This window comes from Biomphalaria glabrata, chromosome 13 (genome assembly GCF_947242115.1).
Source record: "Biomphalaria glabrata chromosome 13, xgBioGlab47.1, whole genome shotgun sequence".
Lineage (NCBI taxonomy): Eukaryota > Metazoa > Mollusca > Gastropoda > Planorbidae > Biomphalaria > Biomphalaria glabrata.
Genome location: NC_074723.1, coordinates 36,986,203 through 37,005,192, shown reverse-complemented (window position 1 = coordinate 37,005,192; position 18,990 = coordinate 36,986,203). Strand labels below are relative to the sequence as shown.

The 18,990-nt window shown below is 35.7% G+C and overlaps 1 protein-coding gene across 2 annotated transcripts; it reads right to left on the bottom strand.

The window, feature by feature from the left end:
• Positions 1 to 252: 252 nt before the first annotated feature.
• LOC106064587 (acetyl-coenzyme A transporter 1-like) lies at positions 253 to 17,311 on the bottom strand. 2 transcript variants are annotated; one of them, XM_056008053.1, is made up of 12 exons: positions 17,122 to 17,311; positions 15,710 to 15,856; positions 15,238 to 15,466; positions 14,075 to 14,219; positions 13,721 to 13,889; positions 12,792 to 12,946; positions 11,700 to 11,884; positions 10,700 to 10,884; positions 8,108 to 8,228; positions 6,815 to 6,923; positions 6,567 to 6,667; positions 253 to 5,591 (listed from the first exon to the last, which is right to left on the bottom strand). In XM_056008053.1, exons 2-12 carry the CDS (start codon positions 15,754 to 15,756, stop codon positions 5,418 to 5,420), a joined length of 1,620 nt encoding a protein of 539 aa, XP_055864028.1. In that variant the 5' UTR covers positions 15,757 to 15,856; positions 17,122 to 17,311; the 3' UTR covers positions 253 to 5,417. The 2 variants fall into 2 exon arrangements, with proteins under 2 accessions (XP_055864028.1, XP_055864029.1); XM_056008054.1 differs by having other exon boundaries at positions 17,132 to 17,311.
• Positions 17,312 to 18,990: the final 1,679 nt, after the last annotated feature.

The following is an 18,990-nucleotide window of genomic DNA, read 5'->3' as shown; positions in this document are numbered from 1 at the left end:
TAGGCAATCAAAAAATCAACTTACATTCTTTAGGCAAAACTTGTGTGTTTCTAGCCAACATTTTTATTTATACAACTGTTGTGATTCTAAGTTTTAAGCAAAACTGAATGACATTTCTCTAATTTTGAGCTGACTTCCAAGAGTTTATTTATTTATACAAATGTTTCAACTAGTTTTTATTAAATATTTAAAACTTCAGTATCTTTATTTTGTTGTTTTGTGTCAATGAAAGAAAACAAACAACTGTACCTGTTGATTTTCAAATAGTCAATTGACTTTTAATACCAATGCCTTTGAAAAATAACAAAGTTTTAAGCTGAAAAAATAACAAGATCACAATTTGTTTCACAGACTATTTAGTTTGTAGTGCCTGCAAACATTTTCAGACCAAATTGTAAGGACTTCACAAATCTAGTCAATTAAAAATAAATAAAGTATTTGAACAAAATCACAAGAAGAAAAAGCTCATTTAAAAAAAAAACACTATAACTTTATGCTATTAATCAATCTACTCTTACTTTAAATCTTGGACAACAAATGTTTGAACATTCACCCACTAAAAAATATTTCATAGTATCAATAATCAGTCAGAACAAAAATGTAAAAAAAAAAATTATATTTATAATAAAAATAAAAAAAAAAGAAAGTTCCCCTTTCAGACCTGCGATCTATGGGGCAGATGATCTTAAAGTCATTTGTTTCTATGACCAATGGTTAACGAGCTGAGTGCCATATAACCAGCACAACGACCAACCACCTTTACTTACCCACAACTAACGTCATATACCCATTAGAGTCGTCTGGACTCTGGGGCGACTAAAAATCCCGAAACTCGAAATCCCAGTCTTCACCGAGATTTCAACCCAGGACCCCTGGTACGTAAGCCAAGCGCTTAAGCCACCGCGTTCATATATTTTTAAATTGAAAACTGCTGCCACTGTTGAGTTTAAAGATTATTGGATACACAGGAAATCTTAAAAGAGAATGTGGTCATAATGCTTACACAGAAGAATTAAATGTTCACATTTTTATTTCGAATGATAAACATCTAATTTCATTCTCAACAGAGCTTAATATACTGATATCTAGATAAACGTATTGATTTAAAACCTGAATGTCGTTAGTCTATAAGTGATCTGAAATGTCTTTAATGTATTGTGGAGAGGATAGATGTGATCCAGATAATTTGACTACAAAACTTGAATAGCAAATATAGAGAATGAAAAAGAGTAACACATTTAAGTAGAAATGGACATTACTCCAATTGGCATGAAACATAAGTAACAGTAAGACTTCTTCACAGATGTGATGATAGTTTACAGAATGTTACTGGGGTTGTTAAATGTTATATTGAGTTTGAAATGTGTTGCATTAAATATAGGATCATTTTAAATGGTGAAATAAAATATAGAAATAAATAACAAAACTTTTTCTTAGAAAAAAGATTCACATAAACCCAAGAAAATTAAAAGAACACACTAAATCATAATGTTGACATTCATAATAGTCCCAACCATTTCTAAAAAAAAAAGTTCTTTTTAAAAAATTCTTTATTAAATATTGGCATTAAAAAAAAAAGCAACATATTTTATAGAAAGTAAAAAACCTAGTTTCATTTTGAAATACAGCATCTCCCTTTCAGACCTAGCTATCTGTAAGGCAGATCATGCAAAGGTAATCTGTTTCTATGGATGATGGTTAATGAGGTTGACCGACCGCCAGCTAATGTCAAGAGTTTTTTTTTTTGGGGGGGGGGGGGGGGGGGGGGAGATTCAAAATGCCAGTCTTCACTAGATTATAACCTGAGACCCCTTGGTTTGGAAGCCTAGTGCTGCACCACTCAGCCAGCTCTCTTCAACCCTTAATCTATATAAGGAGAGTAAAATGAAATCAAATGACAATCTGGCATGTTTTCTTATCCAATTGTTGATAGCTAGAAATGAACAAGACTTTGTCACTAATTTGAAGGGCCATTACAAAATACAAGAGAAAGGGAGTGAGTCTTATGGAGTATTTACTTTGATGCAGACTCAACTGTACCAAGAATTCATTGCCAGCTTGACTGTGGGCTATAGAAATAGAGAATGCACTTAAAAAAAAAAAAAAACACAGAAAAAAAATCAAAGATTTATAAAGATCAAATAGTTAAATGTTTAGTTTTGTTTTTAATAGAGTGCAGGCCATCTCATAAGTCTATAACCATATAGTTAATAATAACTTAATGACCAGTCAAGCAAAGAATTTAAGATTCAAAAGGTGAAAACTTGTTCTAAGCCAAACACAATAACATTTCTACAAGGCTCTACCATTCTGAAGGAGATGTGGCACTATACAAGTAGTATTCAGTCTCCTCCCCATGCCCCATCCTGTGCTGTGATATACTTATTTATATTGTTACGAATCTCACTATCCAGGCTCTCTGCAAACTGCACCTTACACCACCAACTTAAAGAACTTGACAACTCAGGGCTCCAAAGTAACGTAACACTTTAATAGTTGAATAAATAACAGCCAATACTGTACAATTGGCAACACGTACACTGTACAAATATCTCTCCGATAACACCGTTCCGCCGTATCAACTCTTGCCCTGGCCTCTCCTTCTCGTTCCGGGCTTGCACTGGGTTCAACAGTTCAGGACTGACTTCACACACTAGGCTCGTTGTGTCGGACTCGATCGCAGACCAAGATCAAGACGCCGTTCGTCTCAACTGTACTTGATAGTACTCCGCACTGAACCGTCGTAATGCTCCGTACAGAACCACATCGCTGAACTGTGCTGTAGTCGACCGGACTGTAGTGAACCGGGCTCTGAACCCCTGCCGTGAACCGTGCTGTATTGAGCCCCTTTTCTCGACTGTCTTGACTGCGACACCTCCGCTCTTATATAGGGTCCCTACTGGCCTTCTCGAACCGGACAGAACGCCCCTCGACGTTTCTAGGTGGTCAGATGACTATAACTCTCGTGACGCTCCTGAGCTCTGTTCACGTCGGCGATCCTTCCCGAACTGTCCTGTTGACGCTCGACTCGGCTGACAGTCGTAACTTGTCACGCTTGACCGCTCGTCTAGCGCTGGCCTGGGGCGATTTGCGTCGGCTGACTACACACACACCACTACCCCCATCTGTGCCACCACCAGGTTTATAACAATATTTTAAAAAACTTTATTCCTGACCCTACCCCTCCCATTAAAAGATTCTAAGCTTTGTACTAACAATGATTGAAACTTCTCGTTGTCCCGCTAATCAAAAACAACAAGACATCCAAATGCAATAGAATTTTGTAAAATGTCCTTTTGACTAGTTACTGATCCAAATGCAACTGATGAATGTTAATTAATTTGCTTTTGTTACAAAATATTTAACAATAACATCTCAACAGATACCATGCTATAGTAACTCATAGAGTCCAGTCAAATATATATATATATATATATATGACATGTAAGTTAATAACAAGTAGTTAAAGCAAAATAAAAAGATGCATCACAATGTCAATAAACAAGGAAGAGTAACAAAGTAGCCCTAAGAATAAATTCTAAAAAGAAAACTGCTGGCTATTACAATAACTTGAAATGTCCAGTTTGGTCCACAGTAAGCCTATTATCAAAGGCATAGACCAATGTAAAAAAAAAAAAATAGGACCAGTTAGTCCTGCAATCAACTAAGTGTATGACCAACCAGCTAGAAACTATTAAACAAATTATGGACCAGAATTTCCTGAATTTTAAAAAATCACAGGATCAGATAGTCCAGTATTTTTATTTCCTTAAGTTTCCTAATTTTAATATATTTTGTTCAGGGCTAAGATGATAAAACAACTAAAATAGCATCAGAAGTGTAAATAGACTTTTGATTTAAAAAAAAAAAAAGCCAAATACTGGACCCACTACCAGAGCCAAAAACTTCACACAAACTGAGTTTTTTTTTAACCTGTTTGGTCCACAGTAAGCCTATTATCAAAGGCATAGACCAATGTAAAAAAAAAAAAAATAGGACCAGTTAGTCCTGCAATCAACTAAGTGTATGACCAACCAGCTAGAAACTATTAGAAACTCTGATGGGTTAAGTCCAGACTAGTACTTGTGGGTTGAGCCCAGACCAGTACCGGGGTACTTCTGATGGGCTAAGCCCAGACAAGTACTTCTGATGGGCTAAGCCCAGACCAATACATCTGATGGGTTAAGTCCAGACACCAGTAATGTGTATCCACAAAACAGAATAACATTTTTTGAAAAGTCAAATGACCAACTTCAATATTAAGTTTTACACTCATGCGAATGTTGAATGCAAGAACAGTCTATGTATTTGTTTACTTCAAAATGTCAGTTTATTTCTTGAGTACTGTGAACTCTTCATGTAAAATGACCTTCTAAAGGGAGAATACAGTTTTTGGCTTTCTCTTTGACATACACAAAAAATAAGGGGGGGTGGCACATCACTTAATTAATGGGACTTGTTAACACAGGTAATATTCATAGAACTCATGATTATCTTCTATTTTGAAGTAACGTCAGTAATCTTATAAGATAAGATAATAACTTGCTATGAAGAGAACAGTTCATGAAAACTAAGGCAGCATTTAAATGGTTTTACAAAAAAAAAAAGGCCCATCAGTCCTACTCATGAAACTCAAGACATGAACACAAAGTACATGTCTGTAGAGCATATTTTTGGTGGACTAGTGTATGGCTGCTGGGTGTAAAATGTTTTATTTTAACTGACATTATAAATACATTCAAATAAAACACATTTCCATTATAAGAGCCATTTGAAGGAATGTAATTCATACCATAAGACGACACCTAGTCTTTCAATAGAAGGGAAGAAAAATCATGCCAATCTGATTATCCCTCCTGTTGATCAGTATATGACCCGCAATGCGTCAACAAGCAAGGGTTATGTAATGTAACTATAATGTTAAAGTGATAATTGCTATACAACCCCAGCACCCAGTGTTCCAGAGCAATCATTTCGATTGGGATCTAACAATCAGAAACAGGTTTTGATTGTAAAAACCCAAGATTGAGATGGAATTTGATCCACATTCTATGTTGACAAGCATAGTCAAATACTAATTCAGTTACTAGGGCTTGCTAATGTATGTACTAAATATTTTGCTGTTCAGAAAGAATCGAATTGTTCACTATGACAATACATTGGTTAAAAATTTCATGTAATAACATCATCACCTTATAAACTGAATAACAGAATAGTTCAATGAAAACCAGCCAGTGTTAAATAACAGTCATCACTATCTTATTTATTCTATCTTTGATCAAGTGATCTGTGGCTTCAGCCTTTTGACTCTGTTCTTACCAGCACTTCCTGAAGTCAACAATAAATAATGCTCTTCAAAGAAAAATAAAGTGCAGCCAGTTCATTCAATAATAAGACTCCTAGACGTCCAGCCGTAGTCAAGACCTGCCACTGTGAGCATATCGCCAGGATTTTTCTCCCAGCTCGCCCAGGTGCCGCAGAGAGCTGGAGCGTGACTTGAGGAACAGTAGTCCAATGACAGAGCAGACAAGACAGAGAACGTAGTAGCCATCCAATGACGTGGTGCAGGTGTTTCCAGCATTCAGACATTCCTGATGAAAAAACAGTTGAACATGTTTTCAATCTCAAAATAATATGGCCAATAATTATTTGACAGAAATGAACGTCATTGCAAATTAAACACATAAATTTATTTGCTTATTGTATCAAGGATGGCTCATTATGTAGTCATCACATTTTATAACTATTAAAGTGAAAGACAGAGACTTTTTTTTTTATATTTGCATTTTGAAAATGTTACTAAGGAGGTGCTGTGGCTGAGTGGTAAAGCACTTGGCTTTCAAACTGTGGGTCCAGGTGAAGACTGGGATTTTTAATTTTGAAATGTTTAGGGTGCCTCTGAATACACAGAGCTCTAATGGGTACCTGACATTAGTCAAGGAAAAGTAAAGGCTGATGGTTGTTTTGCTAGCCAGCACCAGGGACCAAATTTTTTATGAGAGAATACAATATAATGAAAATATTGGACTGCGTCAACCAGCAGTAGTGCAGTACTAAGCGAGCTAACCGCTAGACCATACAGACATAAAAAAAATAAATCTTTCTGATTTATCCATTTCATGCATGCAATTACCACCCCATTAGTCAATGGTCACCTCCCCCCCCCCCCAGCTTAGCCCCTTTCAACTCACCACACCCGACTTCACTATGTTCTCTCATAAAAAATTTGGTCCATAGTGCTGCCTTTATACATGTAATATATATGCATTCCTCAATTTGTTAACTACACATTCAAGCTAAATTTTCTTGTCACTGACATCACCAATCACTAAATCTTCCTGTCACAGACATTGCCATGTACTAAATCTTCCTATCACAGACATTGTCAAATACTAAATCCTCCTGTGACTGCCATTGTCAAGTACTAAATCTTTCTGTCACAGACATTGTCAAATACTAAATCTTCCTGTGACTGCCATTGTCAAATACTAAATCTTTCTGTCACAGACATTGTCAAGTACTAAATCCTCTTGTCACAGTTTTACTTTGTCACACATTATATCTACCTTTTTCATGTCTTCACTGTTGCAGCTCAATCCTGAAGAGCATGTCTTCCAAGTGACATGGTCAACAACCCAAAGTGTTAAAGTACTGGGCCAGTTACCACCTGCACGAGTAGACAAAGTATTATGACCAATCCCATTGAAAATCGTCATTATTTTAAAAACTTTAAACATGTAGGTATGGTCTATAGTGAACATGTTTTCAGAAATATCAATTTTAATTTAAACTCCTGACATTCAACAGACATTACCTAAATTGGCAACTGTGTTCAGCAGTGTCATGTAGGTCCCCCCAATAACTGGGTCACTAATTTTCGCATGGAAGGCCATCTGGGCGACAAACATAGAATATACAGCAACCTGGAAATAGACATACAGGCATTGAATAGATCACACAAGAATGGCATTGAGCTTAGTACAATAATTAGACAGGTGTAAAATTTAAGGAGATGGGGGGGGGGGGGGGGTAGAGAAGGAATCAATGGAGAAAAACTCAGCTTTTAATATTATTGTCATTTTATCTATTTTATGCACTTTCTTCTTATCTTGAATAAATGATGATCTTATCTTCTTATCTTATAAAATACAGACATTACTTCAAAAAAAGAAGATTACTACGTCCTAGGCGTCATGCATCTAGTCATGCATGTTAACCAATGACTTAAATTCTGCAAGTTATTTGTTTTTTCTGGCTGATTCAGGCAACCCATTCCATGCTCTAATAGCACTACGGAAGTAGGTGAGTGTATACTTTTCCCTCTTTAACTTTGCCACAGGAAATGCCATTGAACAAATGTGAACTCCCAACATGAAGAGCTCATCAACAAACAAAAGTTTATCAAAGATGGTAACAACACAACAAAAATATTGAGAAAGGAACATTTAGCAGAATCAAGAAAAACAGAATACACTTAGCCCTTCAACAAAACCAAGCAACCTCAATGATTTCTCAAATAAATAAATACAAAACTCTGCATATCATAGAAGATTGCTAAGTTTCTAGGCCCCCAACAATAACACCAGCTCAAGGACAGTAACTCCACTACTTAGAAAAAAACCCACCCCACCCCACCAGTTTTACTTTTTAACAGACTCTCTAAACTCAAATTCTAATCAAAACAAAGACATAAAATTCTTTCTATTGTTAACCTTAGTTCCTTATCTTCTTATGTTATAAAAACAGATGTTGCTTTAAAAAGATGATTACCTCCTACCCATAGTCCTATGTCAATCTAGTCATGCATGTTAATCAATGACTTAAACTCTGCAAAGTCATTGGAAATTTCATCCTATGCATAGTCCTAGGTTAATCTAGTCATGCATGTTAATCAATGACTTAAACTATGCCAAGTGATTGGTTTTCCTGGCTGACTCATCTCTGTCTAACTATGCAACTACTACAATCATCACATATATGAAACATCTTCACTAGATTGATATAGCAAAATGGACTTGTATCTTACATAAGCGAGCTCATAAAAAACCCATAACTCATAATATGCATTCTTTATGATATGGAACACTAAAGATTTATATCAAAATACCTGATGCAGGGCATAGAATGACAAGATGACCACATAGAAATACCAAGGGAACTCTCCGGGCGAAGTCTGGACATGACTGGCCCAGTAGACCACAACACAGTACAGAATTCCAATCATTAGTCTGAAACATTAGAAAAACAATGGAAATAAAAAATTAGTAAGAAATTATAATCATAAACAATTGGACCCCTAGATGACGAGATAACTACTGTCAAAAATGCAAACTTAACTCAATGGCCATATCACTAGGTCCTTAAGGTTGCTGTCACAGGTGTGTGGCAGAATAGTTATTTTATTTGTGTAAGCATGGTAAAACGGTCTCTCACGGATCAAGCTGTCATTTAGCAGACAATTGGGGACAGGGATACCGGTGGGACATGTAGCAGAGCCTTATGTTTATCTAGGGGAAAATGTTGTGATAATAGTCTGGGTAATAACATGATCATTAGATAATTAATTAGACATAACTTTAGGGTCTATAAAGACAGTAACAGAAATGATTTCTTATTCATCTATTTGTTTTAATACACATTAAGAAGTAATATTTAAGCATGAAGCTTAAATACTTGACTATTAGTGTTATGTTTAATTATAATTTAGGTGACCGTCAGAGACAGTAGATCTATATATGGTGTATCTTTGCCTGCTACGCAAGGGGATATCACTCTAGTATTGAGCGGACTGTGACGTTGGGTTCCAGGATCCGTGCAGAGACTAGAGAGAGAGAGGGAGAGAGAGACAAGAGAAATGGAGAGTTCATCGTGACCTACAGCCAAGCATCAATGTCTATGTGATTATTAAATTTTAATTCTAGAATCACATGAATTAAACTTTATAATAGTATTTTAATTAATAACTTCTTTGTTGTTCTTTTTACATATTAGACTGTCGTATTATATGTAACTATAGTTGTTAATTAAATATTTATTTTTCGTATGCAAATTTGTTGCCCAGAGATCATGATTTATATCATTATTGAATATTGTGGTCTTTAATCCATAGTCATCTGTGATGTGTGTGTTTTATCAGTTAAATTACATCAGTAAGAATCATCCTAGACATATAGCCATCAAGAGCTGATATCAAGTTCTTGACAGTTGCAAAGACTTTCCTTCAGGGAACAGAAGCAGGAAAAAAGGAAGAGGCAGACAGAGAAAGCAATGGGAAGACAGCATAAAATAAAGGAATGAAGAGCCTGTCATTAAAAGAAATTATATCCAAGGCCAAAGGCACAGAGGAATGGAAAAAGATGGTCAACAAATCTTGTGTGGTGCCCAGACTAAGGGATAGATGAGGTGAAGGTGAATCAGAAACAAACTAATAGTAATAATGTTAATGCCTTCGATTCTGAAGATTAAGGGATCAACTGTGTGTGCATAGTCATAGGAAACACTGCACTCATCCTAACGAGATGGTATGACAGGGGATGGCAGAGGGCAGGGTATGAACCCAGGACCATTGAGAAATCCAAACGACAGTCCAGCGCACATACCCCATAACCAGGTATGTCAAGGTCTTAGTAAAACAAAAAACCAGATTGTTTTATTCTGATACATTAAAACTATTTAGACCATGTGAAAATCTGATCTGTCAAAGAGATATAAGAAGAAAAAAAAAACACCTTCCAATTGTTGAATTAAATTAATTTGACTAAACTATGCATCCATTTGGTGGCGCACTGGCAGAGCGGTAAAGCGCTTGGCTTCTGAACCGGGGGTGCCGGGTTCGAATCATGGTGGGATTTTTTATTTCAGGATCTTTGGGTGCCTCTGAGTCCATCCAGCTCTAATGGGTACCTGACATTAGTTGGGGAAAAGTAAAGGTGATTGGTCGTTGTGCTTGCCACATGACACCCTCATAAACTGTAGGCCACAGAATCAGATGATATTTAAATCATCTGCGCTATAGACCACAAGGTATGAAGGGGGAAGTTTACTTAACTATGCATCCATTTAAAATAGAATATTATCTTATTTTAAAAGGAATTTATGGCTCAGAATGTTTCAACAATAATTTCTTTTATTATCCTTGAAAAAAAAAATTGTCTTACAATAGATCAGTGTTTCCCAAACTGTGTTCCGCGGAACCCTAGTGTTCCACAAGGCCAGAATAAGTGTTACACAAACTACTGGAATAACTAACTATTAGGCCACAAAGTGAATTAATCTCTCTAAAAAAATAAGCAAATGGTTCTGCTAAATACTCAGAATGTGCAAGGAAAAAGTTTGGGAAACTTTGCAATAGAGCATTACACATTACAAAACATTATAACAATAACCAACAAAACATCTATTCATACCACAGATGCAATAGACAGACCAGATGCTTTTTAATACAAGTCTTTGTGACAATAATTGGAGATTCTTATGACCAAACACTTTCTCAAACAAGGAGTTTAAACAAAAGGGAAAGAAAAATTCTCAATATTACACTAGGAATTGTGCTTGGACATGAGGATAGATGCAGTGACCAAGGCTGCTTTGAGATATACACTACAGAAGAGAAGAAAGGAAGACCAAAAGAAACATTTAGGTAAAAAAAAATCAGCTATGGTAAACAAAAAAATATACACAAGAATAATGTTCCATTCACCTGTACGGATAAGCTTTGAGCCAGATATTCATTGGCTTTGGGCCAGACGTGTATTTACTGATGACCAAAGGAAGAACTATCTGCAGGGGCACTATGGGAACAGCAAACAAAGCCAGTGTCTCTTTGGGCAAGCCAGCTTCGATTAGTTTCAGCCCAGTCAAACTATCAGCAGCAGCAAAGGCAACCTGTGACAACAAATAATTAGGATGACACAAATTGAAAGAATATTGATAATTATTTGCCATTTTTTGAGACACATGTTCAAAATTAAAAGACTAGCGATGGAGAGCAGGAGACAATAATTTAATATTAAAGTAACAGAATAAATAAAAAAAGTTGAAGCCATCTAAAGATAAAAGCCCAAATTTTAGCTGCATTTAGTTGTAGGATGAGTCTAGGTATTTTCTACGATATTGAAAATTATTTGCCATTTTTGAAACACATGTTCAAAATTAAAAGACTAGCGATGGAGAGCAGGAGACAATAATTTAATTTTAAAGTAACAGAATAAATGAAAAAGTTGAAGCCGTCTAAAGATAAAAGCCCACATGTTGGCTGCATTTAGTTGTAGGATGAGTCTAGGTATTTTCTATGGTTAGAATAGTGTTGCCCCCACAGCAGTTCGCCCTCTCAGTGATGGGCCCAAAGAAATTTCAGCGGCAGATTCTTTTCTACTGCATTTTGTCTTTGAAACTTACAACAAGCAGGATCAAATGTTTGGAACTCACTCTCCATTGAGCTCAGACACACCGCAATCCACTACATTCAAGAAGAACATTGAGACTTACCAATTCAGAACTTATTAGATTAGTTTGCCTTTTGTTTTAGGTTTTGTTATGCTCTCAAGGCACAGTGAGACTACTTTCTTTGTTAATAGCCTACTACAAGTTTCATTACTTATATGAGAAGCATCATTAGAGGCTCTGCCCAATATGCCTCAAAGAAGAAAAATGCTTGTTTAACAAAACTAAAGATGAAAGGCTAAACTCAAAGTTATTACCTTGGAGGTGAGCAGGATGATGGTGTAAGTGACGACCGGCTTCAGACAGATTACTTTCACCAATGTCTTGTACGTCTCGGCAATGCTCTGATCCTGGTCACTGCCAATGTCTTTAGTTTCTTTCTTGAGTATGCCAACTAGGGTGGTGGTGACGAAGAATGTGATGCCCCAAAACCAAAGAAAACCTGCAAGGGGAGTGATACGCATTAGAATAAAGCATTTGATAATGAGACTATGTAAGGATTAGGTGGGAAGCATGGTCGAGAGGCTAAGTGCGCTTGAACGTGGCTTGGCTTGGCTACCTAGAAGGGGGCTCGAGGTTCGACACCCAACCCGGGCAAAGTTGTGTTTACTGAGCGCCTAAAGGCAGCACGGAAAACCAACTCCTAGATACCCCCTCCCTCCACTGGTCCACAAATGAGATTGGACCAAAGCACTCTGAGCATGCTATAAGCATGAAAAGGAGCGCTATAAAAAAGCTATAATAAAAAGGATTATAACAGCACCACTCAATTCTCAAGGAAAACCTTGCAGTCAATTATTTAACAGTCTAACTGAGGTTAATGGATACCTAATGTACAGAGTATTGAGGCTGACTAAAAATGCAATGATCATTTTGTTTCTATAGTTTTGAACAATTTAACATTAGAAGGTGTCACTGTCTTTTTTTTTTTTACCATATCACTCCCTCAAAATACATCTACTCATTGAAACAATGAAATTTACTAAAACTATCCATGAAAGTGCAGCACAAGAATATATACGAATCAGTTACAATGTTTTGTTATGCTAGGACAAATCTGTACAAATTCTCCTTCTTCCCTAGTGCTATTAGAGCATGCAATGGGTTGCCTGAATCAGCCAGGAAAACCAACAACTTGGCAGAGTTTAAGTCATTGATTAACATACATGACTAGATTGACTCGAGAACTGGTGTAAGACATAATCATGTTCTTTTTTGAAGTAACGTCTGTATTTTATAAATTAGATAAGATACCTATCAGTTTGAAGAGAGAATCGAACCAGATAAACAAACCTGAACAGACACATATTATTATTGCATGTTACTTAAAAAAAAAAAAAAAAAATCACCTGATAGAGTGACTATGCCCTCTGTCTGTGGCTGACTTCTCAGATATTTGTTGCAAAAGTCTGCCGACTCCAAGGCAAGGAAAATGACATTGCCTAGGAAATATCCAGCAGTTTGTCCCACTGAGTTACAAGTACTGGCCCAGCCCACATTAGGTCTGTGTAGAAATAGTCACATTAAATAGTAGGTTATAATCAAACAGCTTTAGGATTAACCCCCAAAACTAAATATTTTTTTGTCTCATCCTTAGCTTAAATGTTTAGACTAAAACAGGAAGATATCAATAATTCTAGAGCACCTCCCTTACAAGGAACATGCTAAAAAGAAGCTATACAAACATGAATCTAAAGAAAATATATATTGTTGTGACCCTATGCTCATTATGGGATCATGTTAGAGCATGGAATGGGTTGACTGAATCGGCCAGGAAAACCAATGACTTAGCAGAGTTTTAAGTCTCTAATTAACATGGACAACTAGATTAACACATCGGAACATCTTATCTTTTTAAAGGAACATCTAGACAGTAAGACAGAATCACTGTTCCAAAAACCATTTTGTCTTCATTCACTAAATTAAACAGACTAAATCTTTGTTCCATTCATTAAATTAGACCAAATCACTGTTCCTAAAACAATTTATCTTACATTCTCTAAAGAAACAGGATTAATCACTTTTCCTAAAACTTTTGGATACTGGAATTGTCCTGCAACCACAGCACTAACATAAGAAATGACATGCATCAGATTTAAACACAAAAATAAGTAAAAAGTGTTCACAGTGATTCTCAAAACGTTCAACTTGACAGGAGTAAAATTATTCTATATAACTCTAGGTAAACCACTAGGTTATCAGAGCACAAGGGATTTGTTTTCCAAAAAAATAAATTAAAAGTTTCACAATAAGAATTAACAGACACATAGTTCATTACTTGGATAACATGCTAAGAGCCCAGCCGTCCACTGCAATGTCCTGTGTTGCAGCCAGAAAGTTCAGGAAGACAAATATCACCGTCAGACCAAGAATATTCACATTGTCTTGGTGATCACTGTCGCCTAGGAGAAATTTGGCCTGAGTCGACAGTATCAACATGAACACACCTGTGGGTCCAGACAAAAGTAAAGTGTTACAGAAGTACTCCATTAAAAAAATAATAGCTTATTATAAAGAATATTTCTTCAATTATAATTAGAGTATAGAGATTGTTTGTTTGATATCTACTAATGAAACGGCTAATTAATTTTTTTTTATAATATAGAAAACAATAACCTGTCGATGAACTGACCCATAAGATACTGTATCGGTATCAGCCAAGTCTTTCGCCGCCCAAACCATTGCACGTAGAGTGAGTCTACTAGAGGAGCCCAAAGCAGTTTGATACTGAAAGGCCAGTAGACTAAACTGAACAGGGCCTGGTCTGTGTAACTAACCTATACAACAGATAACAAAAGTTCAACATCTTAGATCACAAGTCACATTTTCTCAATCTAAATATTTATAAATATTTATTCATGTTTCAGGGTTGAGATGCAAAATGAATATTATATTATGATGCTACCAACTATATTATCAATACTTATGTTGATAGCCAAGGCAACCACATTTCAACCATATAGATTCCAAATAATTGTGGAGTTAGCTAAAGCATGGCTTTAACTTTAAATCAACAAAATTACAGATTGAACATCAAAAGATTTTTTTTAATAATTATTTTTTACTGGACATGTCTAGCTTACAGCATGAAGATTAGGACCAAGAATTTCCTATAGGGAAAAGTACAAATAGAAAAAAGATAGCCGAGGCAACCACATTTCAACCATATAGATTCCAAATAATTGTGGAGTTAGATAAAGCATGGCTTTAACTTTAAATCAACAAAATTACAGATTGAACATCAAAAGATTTTTTTTAATAATTATTTTTTACTGGACATGTCTAGCTTACAGCATTAAGATTAGGACCAAGAATTTCCCATAGAAGGGAAAAGTACAAATAGAAAAAAAAAACTGGATGTTAAGACAAACCAAGGAATGGATAAGATTTTCACTGAGAACCGAAACTGAGGTTAAAATTAAAGTTGACAGACATATTATGCTCAGTTCTAGATAAAATGACAGCCTAAAGTTTAAAAAAGAATTGGCTTATTTGAATTATAGTGCAAAAATTCCCATTGAATTTCATACCTATCAAACTGCTTGAATAAAAGGAAAAAAAATTAAAATGATAAAAATATTAAAATTTGGAAAATTATTACTGTAACAATTCTTTTCCCTGGTTTTTTAATTCAGTAACAAAATGGAACATTTTTTCAATCCTAAAAAAATACTTAAAAAAAAAAATCAGTGTCTAACAAGTTTCAATTATGTATATTGTCTGACTCACTAAGTAAAAAGACAGGCATCATGATGGACCCTAGAAATACTAGACTGTAACTAATTACCTACTCACTTTTCTACTTTGTAGTAACATTGGTATGCTGCCAGCAAGTCCTAGAGGGATCCCCTGAAGGAGATATAGAAACATTAGTAGCATGATGTTGCTTAGATCCTTGCTGATTGCCCCATGCTCCGGTGAGGTGTCTGGTGCTGAAGACGTCATAGGGATGTGTGGAAAGCTGTAATTAGCATCAAAATCTGTGTACTCCGAACTCTGAACCTTCTGAACCCTTTTACGAGCCCTACAATTAAAGTGAGCAAGTCAACCAGTGATACATTTACTAATAAATAACAGACTTTATCATATTGCTCTCAATGGTCTGTTGAACTAGTAACCAGTCTATCATAGTATTATATACCAATAAAATGCAATTATAGACCAATTCAGAAAAACTAAAAAACAATCTACCAAGTTCATTTATAAATTCCATCAAATAATTCATCAACTAAATGTTCTCTAAGAATGATACAAAAGAATTTCCTACCCTGAGGAGTCTGCCTCTTGGGACTTTTCATCCTCTTTATTCCTCATTCCACTTGAATTTGCAGTGACAGAGCCAGTCTCTTGGTGTTTAAATATCAGTTTTTTCTTCAGCTTATTAATAGGTCTTAACTATGCAGCTCTATGTGATCTGAATCAGAAATAATATCATTTTAACAGATGAATAACAACTTTTTTTTCTCCACTAAGCCAATTGTTGGTTGTGGATGATTTCTCAAAGGGCAAGACCCATGTCTCAGAAGTATGGAGAAGTAAGTTACTGGTGTGCGTCAAAAGCTGACATGTATAAAGTAATGATGTTTTTATGTAATGTGTGCCCACCAATCTCGGCCTGGTCAGTAATGAGCGAGACTACTTTTTAGCAATTTAAGCCATATTTGCTTTCTACCACCTGTACCTGAAGCACCGCTCTCCTAATGAAAGTGTTTGAGCTCTAGTCCGCTAGAAGGAAACATCTAGACACTCTGGTGCAATAGCTGGGACAAGTCAGATAAGGGCAGGAGTTATGGCAGAAGATGCAAAGACCAGACTGTAAGATGTGGTTATTTAAGCAAGAAGTTAACAGGCCATGCTAGCCCAATGCAGAGTCAGTCAATGCCTGTTAGCATGTTCTTCAGGGAGCACTAAGACACATAGTGCCACCATTGCAGAGAAGACAAGGAAACAATCTAATAGACAACATTTTGTCAGAATGTTTCATTTTGCACAATATGGGGCAAAGAGTTGAGAGTTCAGAAGAAAAACTGGTCCATTTTCAGTAGATGGCTTATTTCTTGTACAGGGATGAGGTGACCCTAAAACACACTGCCTAATTTGTTAGTGTTTTAAGAAAATTAGTCTCAGCACCATACTGTCAATACACCTAAAAAAAAGGGGTTTCAGGTACAGACTACAGTTCTACATTTTTTTTTAACTACTTAGACTTAGCACTAGTCCTAATTTATGCTACCTCTCTAGACTTAGACTAATAATAATCTAATCTAGAATAGATCTGTACATATCTGTAAGCACGTTTAGCCTATGCATAGATACTATCTGATAGTAGCTTAGGGCTGATAGGTTTACTCAATTACTGGGCATTAGGGTTAGGCCTAGGCTAGGGTTTGGAAAAAAATCGCCCCTCCCCCCCCCACTCTAAAGTTCTGGATCCGCTAGTCGGCTAGTGAGCTTAGTAGATTAGCCTGATTAGGAATAGGATCTTATTAGTTAACTCAGTATCAGTATGAGTATGACTATGTCAAGTATTAGTATATTATGTACTACTAAGTACTATGACTATGAGAGTATCCTACTTAACCTACTAAAGTACTAGACTAGACATCTAGATTTCTAGATCTATATCTAATTATTCTAATAGTGTAATAATTGATTGAAAATTTGGTTGCGATTACTTACTAACACTTACTAACACATCTAGTAACCTAGATATGAGATAGATCTAGACTTATATCCTAAATGAAAAAAGACAAATTGAAAACAACATATTGTATCACGATTGCATCGTAGTCATGATGAGTTTACAATATTGTTACAATATAGATCTGGAATCTAGTCTAGATAAACTCTATTGATAACGTGTCATGTAACTATTTACTAAAAAGTTTACTTCTTGTACATAAAAAGATACGAAAAGGTATATTTCTATTCACTAGCCTATACAAATAGACCTATAGTAAATTTCGTTGTAACAAAACATCACTGGCCTAAATAAACAATATTCAAAATGCACACTTTTTTTCCCTGAGATTCCCGTTTCTTTAAAAATGTTTTTATCTGTTTGTAAAATATTTTACACGTGTTGATATGATGCGCAAAGGTGCACGCATTCAATATAATAAAGTATCGTTCTCCGCCATGACACTAATGGTTGTTGTTTATGGAGACGTGGTTATATTTTTTTTTCATGTGAACAAATTTGAAAGCACATAACAAAGCTGAGAACTGGACAGATGGTCTATTTCCAATTTCCTAATGACCCTAATGACCGATACTGATGACAACTTACAGGACAATAGAACTCATAAATCAACACATTCACCACTCTTCAACTCATCATTCCCTGCGACCAAGGGATCAGTTGAAGAAACCGACAAGATTCAATGATTATGTGTCTTAATGAACAATTGAATGTTGATTTTTAAATGTGATATGTTTCATATTCATTGAAGCGTATATCTTATATAATACAGACGTTACTTCAAAAAAAGAAGATGATTACGTCCTACGCATCATGCATTTAGTCATGCATATTAACCAATGACTTAATATATGTATGTTATGTTTTGTTGTTTATGTTGTGGTTTTGTTTTATTTTTTTTTTTTTTATGATACTCCCCGAAATGTTTTATTTTATTTTTTTTTTAAAGAAAAGGGGATGTTGATATGGTGCGCAAAGGTGCACGCGTTCAATATAATAAAGTATCATTCTCCGCCATGACACTAATGGTTGTTGTTTGTTTATTGCTGACTGTGAACATAGATCTTAATTAACAACACGTTTCGGATGTTCCTTCAGAGTTGAAAATATTTTATCTATCCTAGTCCAAACCTCCCGCAGGACGAAGGGGGGATGGGAGCGGGCAGGGTTTGAACTCGGGACCATCGATACATCCAAACGACAGTCCAGTGCGCAAACCGCACGACCAGGCAGCCAATGCTAAACACTCTTTTGAGGAATAAGAAATCTGACCAGTGGTTGCCAGGGCTCAGGGACATAAATACAACACCTAATTGCGGAAATTTTCATTTTAAAAAAAAAACACAAACCTGACCGTTATCAACAGCCTGAATTTCGCAATGTAAATTATTTTTAAAAAGTGTTTTTTTCTTCTAACTTTTTAAATTGAAAGTATTGGATAGTCTTAAATAATTGATTGTATTGTTATGAAAAATGTTCACAAATTAAGATGAGTTCTTTTCTTTTCTGCAGAGACACACAGACCATGGAGACATGCCCTTTATTTTTTTTTTTTAGTTGCTCCGTTCTGCCTAAAATGTAGGTCATGTTTCAGAAGTCCCCAAACGGAGCAAACTCAGCTCAACAAATCAATGTGAATGGCCACTGGGCATCAGTGTCCAACGATGCGTTTCTGTCTAAAGAAAGAGATATAGTCATCTAGACAACGGGTTGGCTAAGGCCAACAGCGCTTTTGGTCGCTTAAAGTCCACTTCAAATTAGAGTAGGGCGAAATAAGTCTTAAGTCATTATGGAATCCTCATATTGATAAAATTATTACTAAATCAAACAAAGCATTAGGGTTTATT

Coding starts and splice junctions, on each gene's coding strand:
- LOC106064587 (XM_056008053.1), bottom strand. CDS start 15,756: ATGAGGAATAAAGAGGATGAAAAGTCCCAAGAGGCAGACTCCTCAGG. Junction 12,947..13,720: donor GCTCTTAGCATGTTATCCAA/GTAATGAACTAT, acceptor ATTTCTACACAG/ACCTAATGTGGGCTGGGCCA. Junction 11,885..12,791: donor GGGCATAGTCACTCTATCAG/GTGATTTTTTTT, acceptor CTCCCCTTGCAG/GTTTTCTTTGGTTTTGGGGC.